Raw genomic sequence first — 26,107 nt, 5'->3', positions numbered from 1 at the left:
AGCTGGTGAAGGGCCTGGAGCACAAGTCCTGTGAGGAGCAGCTGAGAGAACTGGGGGTGTTTGGTCTGGAGAAGAAGAGGCTCAGGGGAGATCTCATTGCTCTCTACAGCTACCTGAAAGGAAGGTGTGGGGAGCTGGGAGTCGGCCTCTTCTCAGAGATAACAAGCGATAGGACTAGACGGAATGGCCTCAGGTTGCACCAGGGGAGGTTTAGGTTGGAAATTAGGAGACAATTCTTCTCAGAAAAAATGGTTAGGCATTGGAACAGGTTGCCCAGGGAAGCAGTGGAGTCACCGTCCCTGGGGGTGTTTAAAGAAAGGTTGGACGTGGTGCTTAGGAACATGGTTTGGTGGGTGACATTGGTGGTTGGGGGATGGTTGGACTAGATGATCTTGGAGATCTTTTCCAACCTTAATGATTCTATGATTCTCTGAAATGGTTGGGTCAGAGTGTACCCATGGGGTGCTGGACTTCAAAACTGAAGCCAAGGTTTTCAGCTAATGGCTGGGTCAGGTGCAAGGCAGCAGCGTTTTGTCTCTAAATGTTCAGGATCAAAGCACCAGCTGCTTGGCAAATCTAGGCTGCAGGCATGGCACAGGTGTGAACATGTTAATCTGCAAGCTCTTGAGAGGTGATTTCCGTTGCTAACACTAGCCAGGGAGTTGTTACAGCATGGCTGTCATCATCAGTGTGAAAAATAGATGTGATGTTTGTGGTTCAATTAAATAGGAGCCCAGGGTCACTTCCCTGCCTTGTGGAATGGATCCATTTCATTTTAAGTGCTTCCCTTTTCCTTTGCAAAGTGGTGACATGGACACAATGCAATCTAGCACCATGAAATAATAACTTACTCCATCGCAGTAATCACCACAGCACATAGAAAGTGTACCCTGCAACATTTTGTAAATAGTTATGCTGGTTCTGCCTTTAAAACCAGGGAGATTTACACATACAGCTCTCTCCTAGTGCAAAGGGAGAAGCAACTGAAACAGTAAAATTCTGAAAGTCAGCAATTTACTCAAGAAGGCATTCTGAAAGCACTTGAAGGCTCAAAGGCTTCAAAGTCTTATGATATTTTACCTGAAGTTTATAGCACAGGGACCAAAGGATAGGATTTTCATTAAACCCTAAGGCTTTTAGAGGCACAAACTGTTTTGTTTTTTTCAAGTCGGGAGTCCAGTAAAAGTTCTCTTCAAGAGCTGTTACTGCACAAAAGCTGTATGTGCAGTTCTTGGTGTTCCACCACCTGTTACCTGCTGCCATGGTGGGATCTGCTCTGAAGGGCAGGTTTCTCCTAATCTTAAGACCTCTTCTGAGGTCTTCTGTCCTTTTCTCCTTTGGCAGTCACATAGCCACAGCACCTGATGTGACCTCTAATTAATAATTTATCTCCAAAACCCAAGGAAATAATTTCTGCCAAGTCTACCTACATTGAAAGACACACTGGGAGAGAGGTATTTTGTGATACAGAGGTGTCTACTGTCAGGTGCAACTGGGGGATTCCTAAACCCTTTCTTCAGTACTTCACATCTTGGGCTAAAAGATACCTGGAAGACAAAACCAGGCAATTCCTTTACCTATCCCTTCTCCTTTCTCAGAGCAGTCTCCTGTTCCTTCGGTAGCAGCACTTCATGGGAGTCCCCTCTTCCATAGTCTGGAAATCGAGAAACACAAAGATGACACAATTATCTTTAATTGCTGAAAATATTATTTTTTTTATGGAAGAAGAGTTAAAATTTTACTTATTCCAGGTTGTTTGAAGCAGTGGGAGAAACATAATGAGATTGTAAGGGAGTTTTCAGTGACTGAGGCTCAACCATGTCCTTCAGAAACGAGAAATAATCATGTTACTGCTGCTCCTCCCAGCTTCACCGTGGTTTGTATCCTTGAATCTCACACACTGAATCCTCTGTTTGCTTGGACTTCAGAGATTCAACACCCCCATACACAGCACAGAGGTGGTCAACTCTGTTACCCAACGGCTAGATCCTGGCCATAACCATAAATGACTGCCCTGTCTGTGTACATACACGTCCATGGATTGGATACAAATTTGAATGTGCAACACAGCTCTACCCATGCTGTCTGCAGAAGACAAACTCAACCACAGCAATAAAAAGAGCAAGATAACTCAGCATTTTCCACTTGATCCCAGGTGCTGTTTCTTCGCATCCCTTAGCACATCCCTCCTCATGCACCTGCCTCATTCCCCAAAGCTATTGACATGCTTGCTTTTTTGAGTCCAAGTCTCCTTTTGGTGTCCTATGTTCTTCTATCTGTGCTTCCAGTGAGATTAATAAATATTGTACACACAGAACTTCTGCAGGGCCCATCACAGGAGCCCTGAGTGTCCCTCTGAAATATTTCATTTTGGTTTCTTGCCATCCCTTCTTTTTGAACATATGACTGCCAACAGATCAATAGCAGCTACATGCTTTGCAATCAACATCCATTGTTCAACCTGCAGCACTGTGTCCTCCTTTTTATTTGAGTGATTCTTCTCCTGTCCCATAATACACAAGGACCCCAATGGTTTTGCATGTGAGTGCTATCAGGTGCATCTCAGCTGTGTGTAGCAAGTCTCAGTGCCCGGCCCAGCTGGGTTAAGTCCTCAAGCAGGTCAAGACATCACCATGTCCCAGCGCTGACTCATGGCTGTGCTCTCGCAAGGATTGATGACAAGCTCTTTGGTATTCTCATTCGTGTCCCCAGTCATCTCAGTGTCCAAACAGAAGCGTGAAGCTATGTGCTCAATGTGTGACCCAACTTTACCCCATCGCTGCAGAGAGACATACAGAAGAGGAGAAACATGAGTGAACAAGCCTCCTCCTCTTTACGCTTTTACTACACTGGTTCAGCATCAAGAGACAGCCATCACCACAACTTTGTGGCCTGATGCTGGGAAGTACAGGGCTCCCCCAGCCTACACCAAGCAGAACACATGCTGAGCATTTCTCCCATCTGAAACACACTCATTTAAACTCAGCCTCTGTTTGGCATCAGAAAGTGAGTATATTACTAACAGCTTTTTCCCCAGGTCGCTGGTTCAAATGTCAGCTCAATGATTAAATGCAGAGAAATGTTAGCACATGGAGCTGACTGGCAGCCACGTGGACTAAATTGCCAGTTTCACTTTGACTTCTGCAGATAAGTATCCAGATCACCACTTGCACTAATAGACATCCTTACCAACACATTCATTTAAGGCAAAGGACTGAACAGGCCAGAGTCTGTGCTTCCAGACAGACTGTGCTTCCCAAATGATGTCAAACACACCAGCGATTCGATGATTCTATATTATGCTGAAAGAAAGGGAACTTCAAAGAAAACGTGTCAAAGAAAGGGCTCACCTGCTTGTTGTCACCTTCTTTGCAAGGTGACAGGAGCACCTGGGAACCAGGGAAAAGGGTGTACACAGACAAGCACAGATGCTGCTGACGGACTTGGTGGTTGTATGTGTATGTCCATTCCTGCAAAGAGGAATAAAAGAAAGAAAGGTGGTGAGAAATCAGGGATGATTCTTGGTATTCCTATACCTGGAAAGCAAACACTTTGGCTTGGATCCTGCCCCCTATGAAACCAAGCACAAACCTCATTGACTTCAAGAGGTACCAGGACAGATCACTAGGGATGCTTAAAGCCTGGGGAACCATACTGGAGACTGGCCACCAGCATGATGTAACCCCATTTACTATAAAACTTCGAGCCCTACCCATCAGCCAATTGGTCACCCATTCTATTATGTATTCATCTAGCTGGACATAAGGATACTGTGAGAAATAGTATTGAAAGCTTTGCTGAAATCCAAAAAGATTGCATCAATTGGCTTCCCTTGGTCAGCTAGATGGGTGACCTTGTCATAAAAGGAAATTAAGTTCATTAGGCAGTGAACATATGTTGGCTGCAACCAATGACTGCATTGACCTTCAGGTGTTTTCAGCAACTCCCATAATAATCTTCTCCATAATTTTACCAGGCACTGAAGAGAGACCAACAGGCCTGTAATTACCAGGGTCTTCTTTCTTGCCCTTCTTCAAAATTGGAATAACGTTTGCCACCTTCCAGTCAACTGGGACCTCTCCAGATACCCAAGACCATTGAAAAAGAATTGAAAGAGGTCTCACAATGAGGGATTTCTTGACCTCTATAACCTGCTTGCTTCACTGAAGCACCTCACAGAGGATGGTTCCTCCCAGAGGTTCTCTGTGCTTTTTTCCAGGCCAGGCTCTGTTCATGCCATCCCATTATTCACACTGTCTCAAGGCAGGACCATCCTCTCATTCAACAAAGGTCCATGGGATAGACGGGGTGGTGGTAACCACGTCTCCTAAGCAATTCATCATAAGAAGTGAGGCCTACAAAGCTAAATATATGCATCAGTTCAACAGCCAACATTAGATCCTGCCTCCTTGCCCCAGGCTGTCCTGCTACTGTTTTATCTAAACTGAAAGATTTTCAGAAGGCTCTTCTATTTCAGCAGAACGGCTTTTTATGTAAGCCAGTCCTGCTGAACATGTTTTATCTAGTTTTAGTTTTATCTTGTCCCTTTTCAGCCCCAGATGAAAGCCTGAGAAAACGATACATAAAATCGAGAAAGTCTGAAAAAAAGGCACTTGAACACCACAGAATCCATGAAAAGCTTTGAGTTAAAATAAAGGCAAATGGCCATACAAATTTTTATCTTACCCTACTTTTTCTCTTATTTGTATTAGTTGGCATGAAAATTTCTGCTTTTTTCCCCAGAAGAAACTACTTTATCTTCTAAACCCTGACACATCAAATACTCCAGTGGCCAGCACAGCAGTAACAATGGCAGAGCCTTGCACCCCAGGGGTTCTGGTGAACTGGGCAGCCCCAGGTTCCTCCTAAGAGAGACCTTTAAGGAGCTAACATGGCTCCAGGGCTGCAGGCTGACCTGTAGATGCCAGCAGTGTTATGAGCTGACCACTGACACAAAAGAAAAACAGACACATGAGGTGAAACTGAGATCAATGTTTCTTGCCTTTTCAAAGACAAAACAGCTTTTGCTGAAATGGTGGTGGAGTGAGGAGGAAGAGGGTGGGCTGGGAAAGCAGAACTACCAGTTGCACACCACAAGCAGCAATGCTCTCAATCCCCTTCCTCTGAAGCTTCAGCTAGTACTAACCCGCACCCAAGGCTTGCGACTATTTTTCAAGGATTTAGCATCATTCAAGCAGGCACCTGTCACTGCTACTCAGCATCATTCAGAAATGAGGAAACTATTTTAAAATGTGACCTTCAGCCTGGCATAGTAGCCTCTCAGCCTAGCAAGGAGCTGCTTGATACAAGCCCAGTGTTATGTGACAGAACAGTACATGCTCCACTGCCAAACAAGAGGTCAGCTGTACCCTAAAGCCAGTGTAGCAGCCAGAGAAAAAATGTTTCTGAAGAAGCCAGGAACAACATCAGCCCTCATTATTACTTACTTAACATCATAGGGAAAGAGTGCCCAAGACTGTTAGCGTGTGACTGCATGGGTCGTCTAAGGATACCCAAACGCTCCACTCATCAAAAGGCCCTGGGGTGCAAACTGGGCTCAGGTACATCTCAGGAGAGGGAAAGAAAAGTGCAAAGGGTTCCTGTGGTAGTCCAGGTGCAGAAGTGACACTGCTGCCAGCCAGCCCACTGCTCTGTCAGCTCAGCCCAGCTACCAGCCCTGCCATGCCCTAAACCTTCCCCTCCACAGCAACAGCTCTGCAAGTTTCTTTTTTGAATCCCAGTGGCCCCAAAATGGAAAAGATACAAAAATGACTATGTTTTTGCATTTGCTAACCCTCTGTCACTGGGAATTATGCTGTGAACAATTTTCCCTTATCAACACTGCCACACTCCCCAGAGAGACACTTCTTTGCTAGCTTTCTGTCATCTCTTCAGGGCCTGTTTTGGCATACTAGCCACCAAAGATGGCAACTGGTTAGGCACCTTTGGGCTCTGCTGCTGGGCCATATTCAGGCCTCTTCTCTATGACTACCACAGAGGGGCAGGGGCCATGTTGGCCTCCGTGGTCCTGTGGCGTAGAGGCTTCTCCAAGGATTTTATGCTGCAACAACCCACAGCAAGATGTGACTTCGGTATATTGAAAGTCAACATTATTGCTCTTCTTACATCAAATATGAAACTAAGCAGCATTTGGGACTGCTGCATACTCTATCCTATACAGCCTAGTGATCATAGAATCATAGAGTCCGTCAGGTTGGAAAAGACCTCTAAGATCACCTGTAGTCCAACCTTTACCCTAGTGCTGACAAATCCACCACTAAACCATGCTACTAAGTTCTGCATCTACATGTTTCTTAAAGACCTCCAGGGATGGTGACTCAACCACTGCCCTAGGCAGCCTATTCCACTGCCACACAACTCCTTCAGTAAACAAATTTCTCCTAATATCCAACCTAAACCTCCCCTGGCACAACTTGAGGTCATTGTCTCTTGCCTTATCACTTGGTGCTTGGGATAAGAGCCCAATCCCCACCTCAATTACCTTAAGGTAACTGTAAAGTACAGTAAGGTCTCCCCTGAGCCTCCTCTTCTCCAGACTAAACAACCCCAGCTCCCTCAGCCGCTCCTCACAGGATTTGTGTTCCAGGCCCTTCAACAGCTTCGTAGCCCTTCTCTGGGCACACTCCAGGGCCTTGATGTCCTTCTTGTACTGAGAGGCCAAAGCTGAACACAGTACTTGAGGTGTGGCCTCACCAGAGCACAGTACAGGGGGATGATCACCTCCCTGGTCCTGCTGGCTACAATATTCCTGATATAAGCCAGGGTGTCGCTGGCCTTTTTGGCCACCTGAGCACACTGCCGGCTCTTGTTCATTAACCAGTCTCCTTAACAGACCAAAGTCTGCCCTCTGGATGTCCAGGTTGGCAGTTCTGCTAACCCCCATCCTTACTTTTCCAAGAGTCAAAAACTCTATTAATTTATGATCACTGTGTCCAAGACGACCTCCAACCTTCACATCACCCACAAGTCCTTACTTATTTACGAGTAAAAGGTCCAGAGGAGCACCATCCCTAGTTGGCTCACTGTGGAAGATAACTTCCTGACACACTCTAGAAACCTCCTAGACTGGTTCTTCTCTGTTGTGTTGTATTTCCAGCAGACATCTGGTAAGTTGAAGTCCCCCATGAGAACAAGGGATAGTGATTGCAAGACTTCTCCCAGCTGTTTGTAAAATATTTTGTCTGCCTCTTCAGCCTGGTTAGGCAGGCTATAACAGACATTCACCAGGACATCTCCCTCATTGGCCTTCCCTCTGATTCTTACCCATAAACATTCAACCCTGTCGTCACTATTACTAATCTCAAGACAATCCAAACACTCCCTAACATGGTGGCTACCCCGCCGTATCACCTATCCCTTCTGAAGAGTTTGTAGCCATCCATTGCTTGATTATAGCCCCCATGTCATGCCTAAGTTTAAGTAGTCTTGAAACAATTGTACAATTAAATATAAGCTTCTATCCACAATGAAAATTTAAACACACTACTTCCATCTGGAATGTTCTCCGTGGCTTACAAGTACTACTTCAGAAAGAAACAGAAAGATGAAAGGGATAAAAATGTTCTCTATTCCTGCCTGTTTGTTGAGTGAAGCTATTCGGTGGTCTGTCTGTATCGCATTTTTCTGTTCTGTTGCAGAATTACACTGACTGCACTCCTGGACATCCACAAGGACGGAGTTGCCATCCAGTGGAAAGCAAACATCAGCAGGGTCAGAATGTGAAGATGAAAAAGTTCATGGCATGAAAAATTCTGAAAATTTTCTCCACTGAAGTGTCAAAACAGAATGTGTTTGATGGGAATAAAACAATCCAACTTGGTGGCATGCCATTTCTCATTGTAATATATCACATAAAATTGGTATCTCAAGAAAGACCAATGCCATTTCATTTTGAAACGCAGTACTTCAAAATACTTCAAGCAGTATTTTCCATTCTGATTTTCCCAAAAAGATTTTTTAAAACATTCAATTTATTGGAAGTTACAATTTTCACTATTTTTTTTTCCTTCAGCAAAGTTGCCCTGCAAAACATGATGACCTGTTCTCATTAGCTCACTTCTCTTGCCGTTTGTGTAAGAAGTCCATGTAGCACTAGAAGAAATAAAAAGAATTCTAAAACCTGGAAATCAGGTAAATTATAAGAACGGTGACTATGTGGCACTTGCAGTTATAGTCACTATACTTTCTGAAATTACTAAAATTTAAATAGTCTTTTTTTTCTTTTTTTTTTTTTTTAACCAGACTGTAACAGATATGTAACAGTGACTAAAGGCAGGCATTCAATCGCATATGAAAGATTTGCACATAACGACATGCTTTGTTTGCACATCCAAATTCGGGAAATTTTCAGGAACACCTTCAGGCTGGGCCTTATATATGTACCTGGTCTGAATGTTTAACCACGAGGATTAAGGATGTACAGTCAAGTAGAAGTAAGCGTACTGTTGCCTAATTAATTATTTTGCGGCATGCCAAAAAAAGCAAGTGATTGTTATTCTCCCTTCTTATAAATGGGAAAGGTGAGAGAATGCACTGACATGCCCAAAATCACAAAGGAAGCCTGAGGCAAACGCAGGTTTTTGAAGCTACATCCTCAGGGTCCTGCTCCAGTGACTCCACAGTAAGGCACATACACCAGCTCTCAGCTCTAACATTTCCTAGAATATGCTTTTGAAAACACATGCTGATTCATATAGCTTTTTTTTTCCTCAGATTGAAAAAGCAAGATCACCCTCATTAAATTCTCAATAGTTTAATGGGCAATTGAGAGAACGCAGACTATGAAGTTATAAATACCATTGCAATTCAGAGCATTTTGAAAGAAATAAGGCTGAAAGATGAGAGAAAATTATAGTTCTCTTTGTCTTTCTCTGATCTCTGCAGATGGGCAGCAGTAAGAGCTCAGTGCAGACTAGCACAGAGATAAGTGATCCAGCTTGTACTGGGGCTCTGGCACCAGTCCCTGCTGCTGCCCAGGGCCTCTACTGAGGCAAGGAGGTTAAACTACATGCTCCCTCAGGAAGGGGACTGGCAGCAGGGTAACCCTCTAACAGAACTTTAGCAAGCTTAGAAAATCACCTTGAAGCTGCACCAGAGCCTGCATCTCCAGCCTTCTCACCTGTGCTGTTGCTGCTGTCCCTTTGCTGTTGATGCAAGGATTTAAGCTCAAGATGGGCAACTCTTGGGCTTCAGACTGGTGCGACTCCAGGCAACTCTGCCTTTGCCTGATCATCCCAGTCTGATATAGTAGTTCCTTGGGAATCCTGTGGGAACAACGTGGAGAAAAAAAAAATCATTCCTGCTCCCTCCAGGCATGTAGTGTACTCCTAGGGAGGCTCAGTGGGGTGAGGAAGGTGTTGCTGTGCCAGTTCACATTCAGGAAATGAGCGGCAAGATCTATTTCAGTATCAAACCACTGCAAGCAGTGCTTGGCCAGGGACATTGCAGAAGCAGCACTCACAGATGGATGGACAGCCTTTATAAGGGGAAAGAATAAATAACTGTGCAAGGCAAATAGAGAAGCAAGGAACAGACTGTGAGCAGGCTGAAGGTCAGCCTTCAGCTTACAGAAGTGGGAAACTTCATAACAAACTGCCACACAGTTCTGGCATTCCTTTTCAGTGCTGCTGCACAATGCCATGCATGGTGAAAAAAGCCAGAAGATGGCTATAAATCAGTCTTACACTGCGACTCTGCACTCAGCCATTGCACCAGCAGGTCCCTGGAGGTATCTCCAAAACTTGTGCACCCTTTCTGCTCCTCCTGGCAGCAACTAAGGTAATGGATGCAATGGTTCCTGGAGTAATTTGGTGACTAAAAGGGATCTGCACAAAAGCAGCTGTGGAAGTGCATATAAAACAAAGCACTAGGGTATGAGTAAGGCAGAGTCACCTGAATACAGGTCATAAACTCCTAGCATGGACACTCTAATAACAGTGAGGTCTTGTGCCACGGAGAGCCATGGCTAAGACTGCTTATGGAAAGCAGGATCACAAATGAACTATGTCACACTGCGAATGAGCAGTGTTTAAAAAAATTCACAAATGCACAAAGTTTGCCATGCTCTGCTGTGAAGCCCAAGGGAGGAGGTATCTGTGTCTCTGGGTAGGAGGGAGGTGTGGAGACCAGAGGGGCAGAGAAAATGTCTCTGGCAGCAGGGACGGGGCATTCCCCTGGAGATCTGACATCCATACCGGAGCTCGGGGTAAACGTTCTCCAGGTACCACTTGAAGCTATGGCACTTCAGTCTTTTCCGCAGCTCCACTCTGCTCTGGATGCTGGGGGGAGAAAATATGGTGGAGTGACAATGGAGATTATGAGAGTCAAACCCAAGGCACCAAAACCCAACAGATATGCACAGACAGCAAACACCAGAGCATCAGCAGCACTATTTCCTGCTGTCTTCTACATAAGCTTGGTTGGTTGCTTTGATCTCTGTGTCTTGTGGAGGTCTCACCCGGTAAAATGCCATGATTTGGCATATTGCCAAATATTGATAATATTGCCATTTTAACAAGGAGTCTGAAGTTTAGGGTTTGTGGAAAATCACAACCATTTAAAAATGATTAGTAACAAATGTATGCTATCTACTATATGCAATAAAATTAATTAATGGAAAAATTAATGGAAATTAATATATGCTATTATAAGTTACTCTTAGTTTATAGTACTACAGAAGGCCTTGATTCACAGGAGCACTTAAATACACCTTTAAGTCACTAGAAATTAATCACATGGTGATATACTTCTTTCTTACATTAATCAGGGCTAAACCGCTCAGGTGTCATGCTGTACAGAGCGACATCTCCCTCACTCCAGCTCCTCTTTGGGCCAGCTTCTACCCATGGAGCTGGTATGACCTCCAGTACCTTCCCTTTGCATAGTTTATCTTCTCTCCACCCTCATTCATATATTGAGCAGGACAGAGTTACTACTTCATCCCACTCTGACAGATGGGAAGAGGATATGAATTCGGTGGAAATAGGTTAACCTCCAAGATTTCGATTTATTTATCCTGGAAATGGAAGAGTAGCCAGAATGAATTTCAGTTTGGGTTTGAACTCTGCTATGCTCCAAAGGAAACATTCTAAGGAAAGGAAGAGCATATGAAAATGAGAAAATAACACAAATACATACAATCCTCCTGACGTGGAGACATTTCTGACTGTTTAAATGGTGAATAGAAAACTCTATCAATATTAAGCACTTGTTCCTTTCCAATAAAGCCTTACTAGGTCCAAAATCTGATGATTTTCATGACACTCAGCTGCCAGCGAGATCTGTGGACTCTCCCCCAAATTCAGCTCTGGGACCAGAAGTACTAGTAACTAACACTAAGGATAGGACACGGCTGCCCATGGAGGTTTCCATTTCCCTCACCATGACTTGGTTTACTCATCGGGATAGAGTAGCATCACATATAAACTTCTGTTTTATATTGCTGTGCTTGTAGCTTCTGACTGCCATTAGCATTTAATTGAGCGTTACTGCAGAAGCAATGCAGGCAGGTTTCCACTACAGGGTGACAGCACCACGAAAACCAACTGCAGCTGGCAGAACGTGGGCAGCGGGGAGGACACTTACTTTCCACAGGGTCTCCCCTGGGCTGCAGGACGGGCTGCATAGTAGTACTGTTTGAATTCATCCATCCACACCTCTGCCGTGCGCTTGGTGTTTCTGAAGGAGGCAACAGAAGACAAATGAAGCAAAGAAAGCCTCTGAGGGGACACCCACACTTTCTAAAATGCATCAACTATTCCAGCTCCCTCTCCTTCCATCCTCAGCTTGGTCTTTGTCTTCACCCAAGCCACCTTTGAGCCTGTCCAGCCCTCAATATCAAATTCTTCCTCCTCCCCATTAGTCCAGGTACCAGACACAAGACGTGTGTGACAAGAAATCACAGCTTGGGCAGGGAATTCACTTTCTTCAGCTCAGCTGGATGTTTTGCATCCACCACACTCAGAAGCATGGCTTCTCTTAAGTGCCATCTCCCAGGCAGGCCAGGGTTTTATTTAGTGGATGGGATGGAGATCTGAAGAGCAGTGCAATATCTGCCAAAGACTAAAGCCACGTGTTTCATTTGTTTCACTTCTGTAGGGGCTGTCCTGCTTTGCACCCCTGGATTTCACTGGGACAAATCTCTGCAAAGGTTTATGAACCTCAGGAGATTTTCAGTTGACTTCAGATGGCTGCAACTCTCCTTGCAAATGACTTTGTTTCTCAGTGCTAATCCTCCCATCTCTGTCTGGTCAGGGTAGTCCTGCCCAAGCAACTGCCTCCCAGAAGAGGATAATCCACACATGAACCCAGCTTGATGCTGGATCCTGAGCTGTCTCTCACACTAAGGAAGTGTGAGGCGGTGTGGAAAAAAAGTCATTATCTGGCAGAAAAGTGAAAATATTTCTTGTTAACATCTCTGTTACAGAGATACTATGAAGCATCGGATTGACAGAAACTGCTTCTCCACCCAGTCTATATACTATATTAAGTTTAAGCCTGAGAGATACCATAAGGTTAATCAAAACCCAGCTCCTAATACCTAGGATAAGTTTCTCCAGACTGCTTTTCAATGCCTTGCTGATTTGTAGTGCTTCCCATGGTCTAAGTGCTCTCGTTCAAGAGATGCATAAGTCACAGTGTCTACGTCTGGATATAGCCTTCCCCAAAGTTGAGTATTTCAGACTGCCTTCCTGATCTTGGGTTTATGGGAATAAATGGGAATAAATGCCAAGGCTTGCACCTGGGTCTTGATTCAGGCCTATGTAAAGTCCATGTCCCAGTCTTTTTTGCAGGAGTCTTATTTCACTATTAAAAGCAAGAGTCTCCTTTGGTGGCCCTCCTCCTTGATGCCAGCAACATCCTGTGCCCCTCTACACCATCCTTTTGAAGTGTCTTCAGTGACCCAGCTGAAGAGTTCCCCTCCTGGCCCCCACACTGTGTGGCTGGACATGTTGTGTCAGGTATAACCGAGAGGTGTAATTTACACTCTCCAGTTTCACTGTCACACGCAAAGCATGAGGAAGCTGCAGAGAGCCCAAGACAGCGGCAACCCCGCTGCAAGTCCCTAGGCCCTCACAAATGCTGTTGGATCATTGAAACACCAGGAAATTCACTCTAAAACAAACACCTGGTGTGTGAGCACATACAAACGCAGTTTATCTGGGAAACAACCCTGTATTAAGTATAAGTGCCCCCAGTGTCTTTCTCTGTTGTTTACTTAAAAGATAACCTTTAGTCTAGTGCTCAAAAAAAAGAGAAAATCCTTCCTGACTTTACCAGCTGCTCCCATCATCCTTTCCCCTACCTCACCTTCTTTTTTCCAGGATCTTGGCCCATTTCAGCCACTCACTGCAGTACCCAATTTGGTCCCTGTTCCTGGGTGTAAGGCCAGGACCCCTTCAGCTGGGATATCCTGGCAGCCCCCTCAGTGCCCCTCCCGTGAGGTGCAGCCCATCACCACTCCTGCTCAGTCACTCTGCTCTTTGCTGAAAGGCACCATGAACCATATTTTCTGGTTCTGCTAAGTCCTGCTCAGCCCCAAGCTAAAGCTACTGCATACTGATAGACATGGCTGGCATCCTGACTTCAGTGCATTATAAACGTTTTCTTATGACCTTAGCATCTAAAACATTTGTTGTGGTAGCTAGGGCTCAGGGAGCTAAAGGGCTCGTCCCTTCATTTCTGTGGCAATGAAAGGAACCACTTTAAGTATCCTACCTCTGTCATATTCTTGACATTATAGAAATCCTAAGGGAGACAGTTGTACCAGCCTGCTTTGGCTCAGGAAATTCATACCCATGGGTATGTCACAATTTTTCAACCAAACTTTCCTACTCGCCTCCCTGCAAGGGAAGCAGCTTGTTCTGCTTCACAAAAACAAAGCAAATCCAGAACACCCACTTGATGTATGTATTGGCGTTCCCCTCTGGAAAGACATATGGATGTTTCTTCCGGAAGACATGTCCAACACGGCTGCAGGGGATGATTTCCAGGCTACCTCCACACATCCACACACGGAAAGAGATTTCTACAAGAGAGGCAGCTTCAGCATGTTGTGTTTCTGTCCTACAGCAGGCTGGATCTCAGTATTACCTCTCATTTCATCCTCTGCCACATTAAACGAGGGTAAATCAATTACTAGAGGGGCTTTCTTAGGCACAACTCCTGACAAAGTGCATTTCAAAGCTTCTTGCGATCTGTTTGAAGTTCACACACTTGAAACCTGTCTATAGCACGGCAAGCCCTATCACGCTGGTGAGAGTGAGACATTGAGTTAGTCCCTTTACATGAATTCCTGCTCACAGCACAGAACCACCCATGCAGTTTTTTAATCATTTCTGCACTGGCCACTTCAGAGCTGTTTCCCTACAAGGGGCTGCCAAGTTCACCAAGAGAGACCATGAGCTCTGCTTTTTAATGATGGCAGCAGTCATTATCTTTATGAAACTTTATGAACGTTTATGTCCCCTCGAGCAGGACAACATGCCTGCAGCACAATCCACAATTGACACCAGGGCTCTTGATGGGGAGCTGGATGAAATCACCAGCTCTGAGGTGGCACAGGCAGGCAGAGCAGCTGCTCTAAGGGGTCTGTCTGGTCCCAGCAGCTGTGAAGATATGAATCTGCAGCTGTATCATCAGACAGTCATGCTTAGACAGAACCAGCATGGAAAATAAATTAAATAAAAAGGAAAGGCTTCTGCAGCTCTGTGCATCCTGTTTTATGATCTGTTGGCAGCATAGATCTATGTCTCTACTCCAAAACCAATTCCTTTTCACTGCTCCATCACATTTAACTACAAGAGTCAGGCAGAAGGATGCCCATTGCTTTGCCAGCCTGTGCCCCATGCACCGGCAGGCAGCAGGGGCCAGAGAAGGCTGGAGTGGGAAAGTATGGCAGGAAGGAGAAACATTTCTTTCCAGAATCGCCCTTCTTTCTTCCCTTGCTGTGCTTACAGGCAAAAGCTGCCACAGTCCCATCACTTCTCTAAGTGCTGAGTATGACCAGTGTGGATACTGTGTTGTACTTTCCTCTCTGCTGGTATTTCTGCTTGGGCTGGGAGAGAAGCCGTGACACACTACAACTGACCTGCACCTGATCCTAAGAAAGAGGTGAGCTGGGGTGATTTCCATGTGTTGTGAATTGGTGCTTGGGAGGCAGGGGATGCTAAGGAGCCTGAGCTCCCTGTGTCACACATCACACTCCCTGCAGGTCCTACTCCAGCCCCAGCAGAGGCAAATAAAGCACAGGTTTCAGCAGGGAAGGCTGACCCATTGTAGTGGGTTTACGTGGCAAGGTTTTGGTAGCAGGGGGCCATAGGGGTGGCTTCTGTGAGAAGGATCTAGAAGCTGCCCCACGTTTGGTAAGGGCCCCACTGCTGACCAGAGCTGAGCCAATAAGTCATGTTGTCTTGCACCTCTGTGAGAGTATATTTAAGAAAGGGGAAAAAAAATGCTGCGCCACACAGCAGCTGGGAGAGTGCGAGGAGTGAGAAACAGCCTTGCAGGCGCCAAGGTCAGTGAAGAAGGAGGGGGAGAGGTGCTCCAGGCGCCGGAGCAGAAGTCCCCTGAGGTCTGTGGTGAGGACCATGGTGAAGCAGGCTGTCCCCCTGCAGCCCATGGAGTACCACGGTGGAGCAGAGTTCCACGCTGTGGCCCGTGGAGGAGACCACGGTGGAGCAGGTGGACCTGCACCGACAGAGGCTATGGCCCGCAGAAGACCCCTGCCGGAGCAGATTCTGGGCTGGACCTGTAGCCCGTGGAGAGGAGACCACGCAGGAGCAGGTGACCTGGCAGGAGCTGCTGCCCGTGGGGGATCCAGGTTGGAGCAGTTTGCTCCTGAGGGATGGACCCCGTGGTACGGACCCATATCTGGAGCAGTTCTTGAAGAGCTGCTGCCTGTGGGCAGCCCACGCCCAGATCAGTTCAGCAAGGACTGCATCCCGTGGGAGGGACCCCACAGCACAGGGGACGAGAGTGACCAAGAAGGAGCGGCAGAGAAGAAGCGCTATAGACTGACCATAACTCCCACTCCCCCGTTCCCCTGCTCTGCACGGGGGGAGGAGGTGGAAGAGGGTGAATTGGGGGGAAGGTGCTTTTGGTTTCTTTTCTTTGTTTTTCACTTCTCTAGCTTGTTAGTAATAGGTAATAAATCTTACTATCTCCCTATGCTGAGTTCGTTTTGCCTGTCACGATAATTACTGTGTAATCTCCCTGTCCTTATCTCAACCCTTGAGCCCTTTTCATCGTATTTTCTCCTCATTCCTCTTTGAGGAGGGGGAGTGAGAAAGCGGTTGTGGTGGAGCTCAGCTGCCCACCCGAGTAAAACCACCACACCCATGGACCCATCCATAGGAGCACACAAGCAAGGTCTCCAGACAGAGCTAAACACATCGGGAGGAGGAGAACCCAAGCGCCAAAGGCACAGCATGGGGCCAGCTGACTACAAGGAATGTCTCCTTGTGGGTGGCCTTTTGCAAGCCAGCCCAGGAGAGATACGAGCAGTGTCAGCATGCTGATCAACCTGGCCTCTTGCTGATAGCTCTTCTTACATGCAGGCAGCTCTTCATGTTTTAGACCCAGTGCAGTTGTGAGATTTCCCTCTATTCTGTCAGAGACCTTTCAAGAAGCTTTTATGAAGCAGAGTGGTGCAGTATCTCCCTGTGCACTCAGCCAAGCCTGGCCTCCAGCCTCCACAGAGCAGTCTAGGGCAAGGAACCACTTCTGAGAAGGTGTCAGATCTGGGATGGTTTCACCTGACTGGTAGAAATGGTGATGAACCAGCAGACATTGCGCATCAGCTCTTCTGGCACTGCTGCTAGCTGAGGTTTGCTCAAAGGATGGCTGTCAAGGTGTGATCTGGTGGGTCTTCCCCTCATGCCTAGAGGGCAGGCTGCTCTGGGACTATTTATGTCTCAGGAGCAGCCTGTGCTGGTTGCCATTAGAGAGCAACAAGCAGAGATGGACAGGGAGTCAGAGGCAGCACGTCTTCATTTCTAGTTGCCTTCTTAGATGCTTTGTTTGGGCCACTGGCTCTGCAGAGGAGGCGGGAAGGCTGCAGTGCCTGCTTGATTTTCTCAGCGGAGCAGATGCTTTGGGTCAGACTGGTGGCTAGACACCCACCACAGAGAGAAAGCACGAGGGAGAGCAATCCAACTGAGCAATGAGATACAAATAAATAAAATATGCTGGAGGAAAAAGGAGTGTGAAGCAAACAACAGTGCCAGGCAGTGGATGGGTTACTGCAAAGTGGCAGCATCTGTTCCTTTGGATGGCTGACAGCACTGCTATGTGTTAAGAAACGAGATTTTGCCTTCCTTGCTAGCCACACTCCCCAGAGGTATGAACTCTTAGAGCCAGATTTGGATCTGCCTCCCTGCCATCAAGTGTCACCTCCTCCTTTCAGAGGCAGTCTATTGCTCTGACATGCAGCATCACTGCAGCTTCAGAGAGAACAGCCCAGCCTGATCCAGCTCTGCTTGACTCAGGGGACAAGGGACAGACTGCTACCTCTTTCATCTGCACCATCAAGTTTGTATGCAGAAGCGTTCCTAATGTCCATCTGCCCTGTGATAACAGGCACAGGTGACTTAATTTAGGTAGGCTCTTAATCTTTTTCCTATACCTGATGTTGTGGGGGAGAGCCTGGCAGCCCTCAGCCAGCCAGCAATAGAGGATAAGAAGCCCTGATACCTTGCCACCAGTCTGCAATGTGACAAGGGAGCTACTGATGCAGGTACTCTGCAAATTCAGGGAGGTACTGAAGCCTTAATTCATGGCTTTGGAGTGTTAGCATTAGACATCACACATCATGCCTTTGCTTTATTCTTGAGAAAAAATAAGATGAGGAAGGAACAGGACGGTATGTGTGGTGTGCTCTCATCTGTTGGTAACACTAAAGATGAAAACTCTGCTGCTCAGGGCATTCCCCTATAGAACACCAAAGTAGCGTGGAAGGCAGGGGGTCCTAAGCACCAGCCACTGCTCAATTCCCACCTTTCTTGGCTGTAGAACTCTTACTCACCTGAGACTACAAGTTATGAAAGTAACTGAGGGAAACTTTGCAGAGCACTTGAAGCCAAGTCCAAATTGGCATCGTAACCACCTGGCATAGCTCAGGAAAAAGAACCAACACCCCAAGGGTACAAAGAAGAAGGGTGACTCACCAAAGTTCTCCCCACCCCAGATGTCCATGGCGTTGTCGTACTTCCCCAGGTGGTTGAACCAGGCTTTGTTGATCACAAACAGCCCCCCGGCAATGATGGGCGTCCTGCAGGGTTGGGGAGGTAAGAGGGGACAGGCTCTCATTCAAATACTGCTACAGCACCTGGTTGTGCAGAAGAAACTCCTCCCTTTGCCTCTTCTTCCATCTTCAGGACATTATCCACGTATCTCCCTCTTACCAAACAAGGACAACATGGCTCAAAAAACATCTAAACCTTTCTTTCAGCTGCCTTGGTATTTTGCTGTCAATCATAAATTGCCTGGCACTTAATGACTGGCTAATGCACCCATCAGCATAACTCCTACAAGCCCAAAGTTCACAGCCCTGATTGTAGGCTTCAGCATCGAAAATGCACTTAACACTTGGGGGTTATTCACATGATAGTACTCACACAGGCTTTTTTTGCCTGGAGCCAGCCTATTCAGAATACCATTCTGTGGAGGAGGAGAGGGCAGAGCCAATACAGATGGGCTTTTTAGAAGTGATCACTAGCTGTGTGATCTTTATTTCAAAACAGGTCTATTCTTCATTCTTTGAATTAGGTAAGAAAAGCTGCACTGAGGTGGCACTTGGGGGAGGGGAGGGCAGACGCAGGACAGCCAGTGAAAGCTCATGTTAACACCAGCATCCTCAGGACAAGCAGGGCTTTGCTCTCCTGTAAGCTTCCTGGGACCCTGAGCACCCCAACACTGGGCCTTCTCCATGCCATCCATCCCAGCACTTCATGGCTGAGGGTACAGGCACCAGGGCTCAGTGTGAGACAAGCTGCCTGTCCTGCCCCACATTCCTTAAGTGCCTCTTTTCCCCTCTGGACTTACTTAATGGGTTTGGTAGGATCAAGTCGTTTGGCTTTCTGCTCTGGGGAGAGTTGCTCCCATTTGAAATGAAGGCTCCAGTCAAAACCTAAAACCAAAGTAGAGAAGGACCATGGGGAAATAAGAAATGGGTATGGATTAGCAGGAAATGTAATCCCTGAGGCTACAGAATCTATGTCGGATGAAGTATTTTCTCCACTTTTAAATGACTCAGGCCAATGGAGATAAAACTCTTGGGAGACAAGTCAAATGACTAATGCATTTCATACTGCATATGAAAGAGAAACAACACATCGCATTACCATTCCAAAGCCAAGCACTCCAAAAACAGGAAAAGTCAGAATTAAAGCTGCAGATGAAACCTTACCCTTGTAAGGTTTCCTCGTCTCCCCCCCATGCACACAGATACACTCTCTCATGGATACTGCACGCTACAAATAGCACAGGCACAAAGGCATACTAATAAACTCTAGAGTTGTGTCCACCATTTGATGTCTGGACATCCCAACCTCCTCAGCAGCTGGGCTTTCAGTGCTGCAAAGGGTGGCTTTGACACAACCCTATATCCTAATCAATTGTTTTTTTCCATTGTAGCAAACACCCAACCTCACGCCACACCTGTCTATCTCTAAGCCAGCCTTAAAAGAGCCCAGGGAGCACTAAGGAGTGCTAATGCACTTTTTGCAAGGTAGCTGGAGGGAGCAGTGCAGTGCAGAGACACTAGCAGCTTGGGCTGGTACACGCTCACACTACAGGATGAGGCCCATGGTGCTCACTCACCACCTCTGAGGTCCGAGGAAGCCGCCACATAGGCAAAAGTGTCCAAGTTGATGATGTCAATAACAGGGCTGACCACCCGGGTTGGATCCTGGAAAGCAGAAACAAAAGGACCCATGACTTCAGCTCACACCATTCAGCAACTGACCAAGGGATGGCTCAAACTCCTGGATCCATCCAGCAGGGGGAAACTTTCATGTTGTTTATGCTTCTCATGGACAAGTGCCCGTCGCTGTCTCCGCCGCTGCCATCACATCAGGTCAGCCCAGGAATTAATGGGAGCAGCACCAAAGGGCAGAGGAGCCCAGGGACATGCCACCAAGACAGGCTGGGCAGGTGAGCACCTGGGCGAAGGACCGTGCACTGCTGGACCACCAAACTCACTTCCCTTTCTGACTCTTGCTTTACCCACAGACTCCCCCTCCTCAGACTTGGTGTGTGCTCAGCGCCCAACTTGGCAGCAAAACCTCAGCTGGATGCAAACCTGTCTGCTTTTTGCACATTCATCAGGGTATTCCCTTTTCACCTCCCTTAAATGCATTTAATCAAATTTCAAAAGTCAAATGACAAACAGGCATTTGAAATGACAGAGTGAAAACACAGCTAGTTAAGTAGTGCAACCACATTTTCAATATACAAATTAGGGGGATACAGTTATAGTTTTGCCAAAGGTGTGAGAGGGTTAAAACAAAAAGAGCCAAGTTGTTTTAAATAGTTGGTGGTGATTTGATTGACATCTTGTTATGGGCAAAGAGATTATACAAACAATTATGAACAAAAACAGGAGGAAGAGACTCTGACAGCTTTTGCTGGTCTCTTATCTCCCTTTCGCTTTTCAAAAATCTCAAACTCCAATTATAGCTCAAACTTCAAGATTTCACCCTCGCCAGATGAAATCTTTTTTCACAGTCATGAGGAGAAAAGCATCTGAGTACACACAGTCTTCCTCTCCCACTCTGAAAAGGTTTTGTTTCAGAAATTCCTCCTAACAAAAAAGTACTTGAGTGCAGCTAGAGGAAGTAGCAACTGAATGCCATGAGCTGTGCTGGGGAGTTGGGCTAGAGATCAGGTTTTCCAAATAAGCATTACAAAACTTGGCAAAACTTCTCACAAGAAAGTCCTCTTTACCTTTTGGCTATCTAAAATACTGCAAAGGTTTGATTTTCAGCAGTATGACCTTTTCTGTGCCTCACTCTCCCTGCCATATAATGAGGACATTTATATTTACTCAGCTTTCATGAAGGTGTCTCTGACCCTCAAATGAAAAGCACTGCACATACAGGAGCGCAGTGCTGTTGCTATTATTTATTTTGGGTTAAGCACCAGATCTTAATAATAGGCAGCCTCACCTTTCTGGTTTCCACTTTTTCAAGATGGGATATGTTCCCATGCCAGGGCATGCTAGTATCTACAACACCCAAATCATCAGACCTCTTTCACATGAAATTCTCAGAAACCTGAGAATTTCTCCAAGATGTAGTTCAAAAACAAAACAAAACAATTACCATTATTATGAAACTAAACCAGCAGCACAAAACTCTAAAAATGGTCCTAAACTCAAGCAATGTGTTTTAACATAAAAAAGACCCTGAGTCCAACTTGTCTCCCAGCTTTATGTCAGCCATGCATTCCTTCTAATGGTCAACAAAAAGGGCAAGGCGAGATGGTAAAGTTGCTCTTCACCTGCCTCCCCTACCCCAGGACAGCACCAAATTGGGGGGGGACTGGACGTGGGAGTTCATCATCCACTGCTTCATCCCATCAGCATTAGCAAATTCAATTTTGGAGCAAGCTCATTGATTCATGACATAAAAACCACTGTACACTCAATTAGAGTTTTAGGAAGTTATTCAGTCAAAATGTGACGTTAACGGCTTTAGATATATTTGTTTCCTAAGTAAAAACAAAAGAGCATGTGCCCCCACACTCACAATCATACAGTCACAAACATGTTTTTGCAGAACAGGCACCATTGCTGTGGCTCCTTTGGACATGCACCATCCTGGGCACAGCCCCGTGGACCCTCACAGAGGGCATGCACACCTCTCTGCCACCCTACCCTCTCACTCGTTCTCAGGCTCTCTCCTCTGGCTCACTGCCATGTCCACATGCTGGGTGCACACTGCCTGCATGTGAAAGGCAGCGCAGGTCTTGGTGGGACACCAACAGCAGCCAGGAGAGCTCAGCACAGGGTTTGAGGTGCACCTACATGAGGGTACATGGTGGTGCATATGGGCTTCTGCATCTTCCGTCATGGGAAACTGCAAAAAGATGCTTTGCCCAAGAAAGAAAATGCAAATCAACATGCAAGGTGGCTCACAAAGAGCATCAGCTTTCTTCAAGGTGGTCACTGCTGGCTTGCTTCAAATCACCAGAAGCCAAACAGACTCTTTCTACCTGTAATGGTAAGAAAATGCTCCTGCAACAAGGCTAATCCTCATTGCAGCAGGGATCCGGCTCTTGAGCACAGCCTGAAGGTGGCAGCAGTAACATTTCTTACAGCTCACTGATCAATATTTTAACCCTGACAGAAAGGATAGGTACAGTGGGGCTCGGCAGGAGGAAACTAAGCACCTGCTGCATCTGTGAGCAGTTAAAAATCAAACAAGCAGGACTAAAAGGAAGCAAAGTGCATTTTCAGAAATACTCCCTGTGCTGGCCTGCCTTCCTGAGCTGCCTCTCGGATCCACAATGCCATCACTGCTGCCACAACGCATCAAAACTTCTGTAGAGATTCTGCACGTGGCGTCCACATTCAACCACCCCACAGGCGTTGAACATGGGGCACGTTCCCAGAGCCGTGTGAGAAAGCAGCTCTGCCTGCTTTTAAGTGGGGTTTCACAGCTCACATTCTCATAATTTCACAGGAGCTGCAACTGATAACACAAAACTACCACTTTCATTACATTGCCATTTACTAGCAGCACCGTGGGCCAACCTTCAAACCAAGGCTGGGATCTCTCTGGTGCTCTGGGTGCCAGCAGCACCAACTCCCCTTGTCCACCAAGAGGTCCTAACCTGGTGCTGCCTAGGTTTCTCCAGAACCCAATGCCTTGGCTTCTTTCCTTGCTTTACCTCTTTGCTCCTCAGCTGCCCCTATTTCAACATAATTCACTAATTGTAAAATTAGTGAGTAGCAAATACCAGCAATCAGGAGCAAGAGGTGGAGTAGCAGTGGGGCAATGAGGTACAGCAGAGGGAACCTGCATCCACACTGAGCACGCTCTGCCATCCCCCCAGGTCACCAGCACAGGACTCCAGCTAACGCGAGTGACAAGGCGCTGCTGAGAGCCTCCATGCACATGTCTGGCCAGCATTTACACCAGTGAAAGGTGAGTGTCATTGCTCTGAAATCAGCAGAATTTAAATCCTATTAAATCAATTTATTAGTGGTTAATTTGCATGAAATTAAATTCGGCCCCTATTCAAGGAGGCATCACTCCTTTAGATCATCAGCACTGAGCATTTTATATAAGCCTAATTAAAAAGTCTGCTGGAGCACTGCCCGGTTATTCCCCTTTCAATGCTCAACCCACGCTTGCCAAGTAACAGCCCTACTGCCCCAGGAGACACCTTGTCCCACTGGACCACACTCTCTCCCACTTGCCTGCTGGGTGGAAGACCTAAAAAAGACACTTTGCACCCCAAAAGATCATCACTTTCTTATGCAGATGCCTGCATGCACTTGGTCACACAATGGTGATGATGGCTGTTAGGACAAAAGAGGGAATGAACATCAGCAACACATCCCCTAAGGGAGCGCTCACCTCTTTAATGCGCTGCAGAAGTGGAAGTAGCCAGTCCTTATTCACCTCACAGTGACTGTCTAGGAAGGTCAGGACTCCTGCTTGTGCCACATCCGCCCCTTGGATTCGTGACCGGATCAGACCTGCTCCGGGAAACACCACGTCAGCTGCCACGAAGGTGTCTCGGTAATATCCCCCTGCAGCTTTTCAGAGGCTCCTCACACACCCCATGGGCTTTGACCCACTCAAAACCCATTCAGATAAAACATGGTTCAGGTTCATCACCCCCTTCCCAGCACTGCAAGCCACGCCAACTGTTTTCCAAGGTCATCAAAGCAAATAAATGGCTCTACCTAGATTAATGATTTATGGCACCTATGTCAACCCTTAATGTGTGTAATTATTCCCTCTGTTACCTTCTGGGGCAAAAACAGGACTCAAAATGCTTACCCTTGCAGGTAATAAATCTAACTCTTACTATTGCAAGTAATAAATCTAACATAGATGCAACGTGTTAGATGCTAACAGCATTCACAATATCCCCAGGAGACAGAAGGGAACCTAAACACATCTTTCACCTGCCCAGCACCACATACACTTGCATGGGGTGAAGCCAATTCCTCAGTAAGACCATGGCTTCCAGTGCCCCCAGTCCCCAAATGGAATCCCAACAGCTCTTAGCAGAGAGTTGAGGTTGGAACCATTTGGGGCCAGAGTTACACCTTTCTTGGCCTGCCAGCTTGGGCACTGCTGACCTGCAGCTCAACAGGAACATATTTTCTACCAAGGAAAACAAGGGGACAGTCCACTGGACACACAGGAAGACACAGAGGATGCTCAAGGGAAGAAGAATGAAGGAGAAACAGAGGTAATGCAAGATAACAGCAAATATAAAGAGATATAAGGGTGGCAAGGAGCATGCCATGCAGAAGGAGGGCCATGCAAAAGGAGGTCACTAGCTTTCATATCAAAATTTCCTAAAGCGAAGGGGCCAAGGAACAGCCATTGAGCAGGAGGGAGGGGGACAGGGAGAACAAAGCCTGGAGCAATCCCACATCTTCCCAGGTCATCTCCTGCAACACAGGTTGTCCCCATGTTGCTCTCTCCAGCATCTATGATCTTGTGGGTAGCCAGGGCCTACTGCATCACCTCTCCCCAAATCCTGGCAGGTCCTGAAGGAGACAGCGTCAGTGATGTACTAAGTGGAGTAAGCCCTTCAGGCTGGGTTCCCAAATCCTGACTCCTTTATGCAGTACTAATACCTCCAGGTCTATGCAGTATTGGCGAAGAGCATATAAGCCCATTAGCACATATCCCAGGCACACAGGAAAGAAATGTGTGAAGGAGGTGCAAACCTGTGGAGACCTCCATTCCCTCCTGCTAATGCAGGCTTGTACATCCAGGTGGTGATGCCACCCTGACGCCACTCCTGCAGAGCTGAAACTTTCAGGAGAAAGCACACAGAGAAGCCCTCTCTGCTCCTCAGTCTCCCCAACCCAATACACATGACTTTGATTTTCAGTATGGGAAAACTTTTTCTGGTTTTGTTTGCCTAATACTGCAAAGCAGGACTTGAAAATACCCATTCAGACTATAGGGTTGAATGGGAAAATGTCTCAAAAGGTTGCAAGCAGTAGCCCAATAGGGTATATATAAAGCCCATCTTAATCTTTAAAATATAATTAATTACATTTAAAAAAAAATCCAGAGCAGCAGCAAGAGCAGTTCTCATCTCTTTCATTAGATCAAACATCTTTAAAAAGAAAACCCAAGGCTTTGTTTTGCCCGTTCTAATTTTACGGCTAATAAGCTACAGTGGAGCTGCCTTGGCTATATTAATAGACCCACCTTTTTGGGGGAGAGAGGGTAGAATCCATTTAAGTTCCCAGCCCTCTATCATGTCTTCCTTTATCATTACTTTATCAGGGCTTTATTGGTGCACTCCCTCCACTGCCCTCCCCACCACCACCTGCTCCATCACTCTCACGCCTCCCAAAATCTGCGTTCCCCACCACTTGTATGGACCCAGGGCACCTGGCTCTTACCTTCACGCTGTCTGTTCCGCAGGCATTTCACCTTGGGCAGCTTGGCCAACAAGCGGCAGTCGTCAGCTTTGGAAGCACAGAGGAAATCAATGTCACCTGGCAGCACTTAGGTGGCCACAGAAATAGTCCAGGAAAAAATTTGGAGCAGGGAGGGGACCCTGCTGCGGTGTGACCAGTCAGGTGGTGCACAGTGGTTTTACCCTTCAGCTTATCACGACAGACAGAGCAGCAGTTATCACAAAAGCAGTGTAAACCCAGGGCATTTACACCGGGAATAGTTGAATTGCACTATAAAGTCAGTGTAGAAGAAGAGTTCTGGCCTTTTGTACATTAATGCAAATAACTATTTGGGGTAACTGCAGAGCATCATATAAGCCTGTGGTGGGGCAGGAAGCTCCTGAGGTGACCTGCATCAACCCTCCCAGCCTGACTTTCCCTCAGCGAGCAGGAGGAGGACAGAGCATGAGCTGGACTAGATGC

General features: G+C 46.6%; 1 protein-coding gene across 5 annotated transcripts in view; it reads right to left on the bottom strand.

Moving 5' to 3' along the window:
- Positions 1-426: 426 nt before the first annotated feature.
- GALNT14 (polypeptide N-acetylgalactosaminyltransferase 14) overlaps positions 427-26,107 on the bottom strand; it is a 72,667-nt gene continuing 46,986 nt past the window's right edge. Inside the window, exons 5-16 of one of the 5 annotated variants that reach the window (XR_005818014.1) lie at positions 25,628-25,693; positions 23,604-23,725; positions 19,840-19,927; positions 19,063-19,147; positions 18,186-18,289; positions 13,921-14,047; positions 11,605-11,697; positions 10,215-10,298; positions 9,140-9,284; positions 3,351-3,470; positions 1,743-2,779; positions 431-1,654 (exon numbers count right to left, since the gene is read on the bottom strand). Coding sequence is in view for 4 of the 5 variants with exons in the window: in XM_040550689.1 (XP_040406623.1) it covers positions 2,621-2,779; positions 3,351-3,470; positions 9,140-9,284; positions 10,215-10,298; positions 11,605-11,697; positions 13,921-14,047; positions 18,186-18,289; positions 19,063-19,147; positions 19,840-19,927; positions 23,604-23,725; positions 25,628-25,693 (1,193 nt within the window). In the remaining variant the exon portion in view is untranslated. Of the gene's footprint in view, positions 2,780-3,350; positions 3,471-9,099; positions 9,285-10,214; positions 10,299-11,604; positions 11,698-13,920; positions 14,048-18,185; positions 18,290-19,062; positions 19,148-19,839; positions 19,928-23,603; positions 23,726-25,627; positions 25,694-26,107 lie in introns of all 5 variants that reach the window. The other 4 variants (XM_040550690.1, XM_040550689.1, XM_040550692.1 and 1 more) reach the window with 4 other exon arrangements.

This window comes from Cygnus olor, chromosome 3 (genome assembly GCF_009769625.2).
Source record: "Cygnus olor isolate bCygOlo1 chromosome 3, bCygOlo1.pri.v2, whole genome shotgun sequence".
Taxonomy (NCBI): domain Eukaryota; kingdom Metazoa; phylum Chordata; class Aves; order Anseriformes; family Anatidae; genus Cygnus; species Cygnus olor.
The sequence above is the reverse complement of the archived record's forward strand: the minus strand, read 5'-3'. Positions and strand labels throughout refer to the sequence as shown.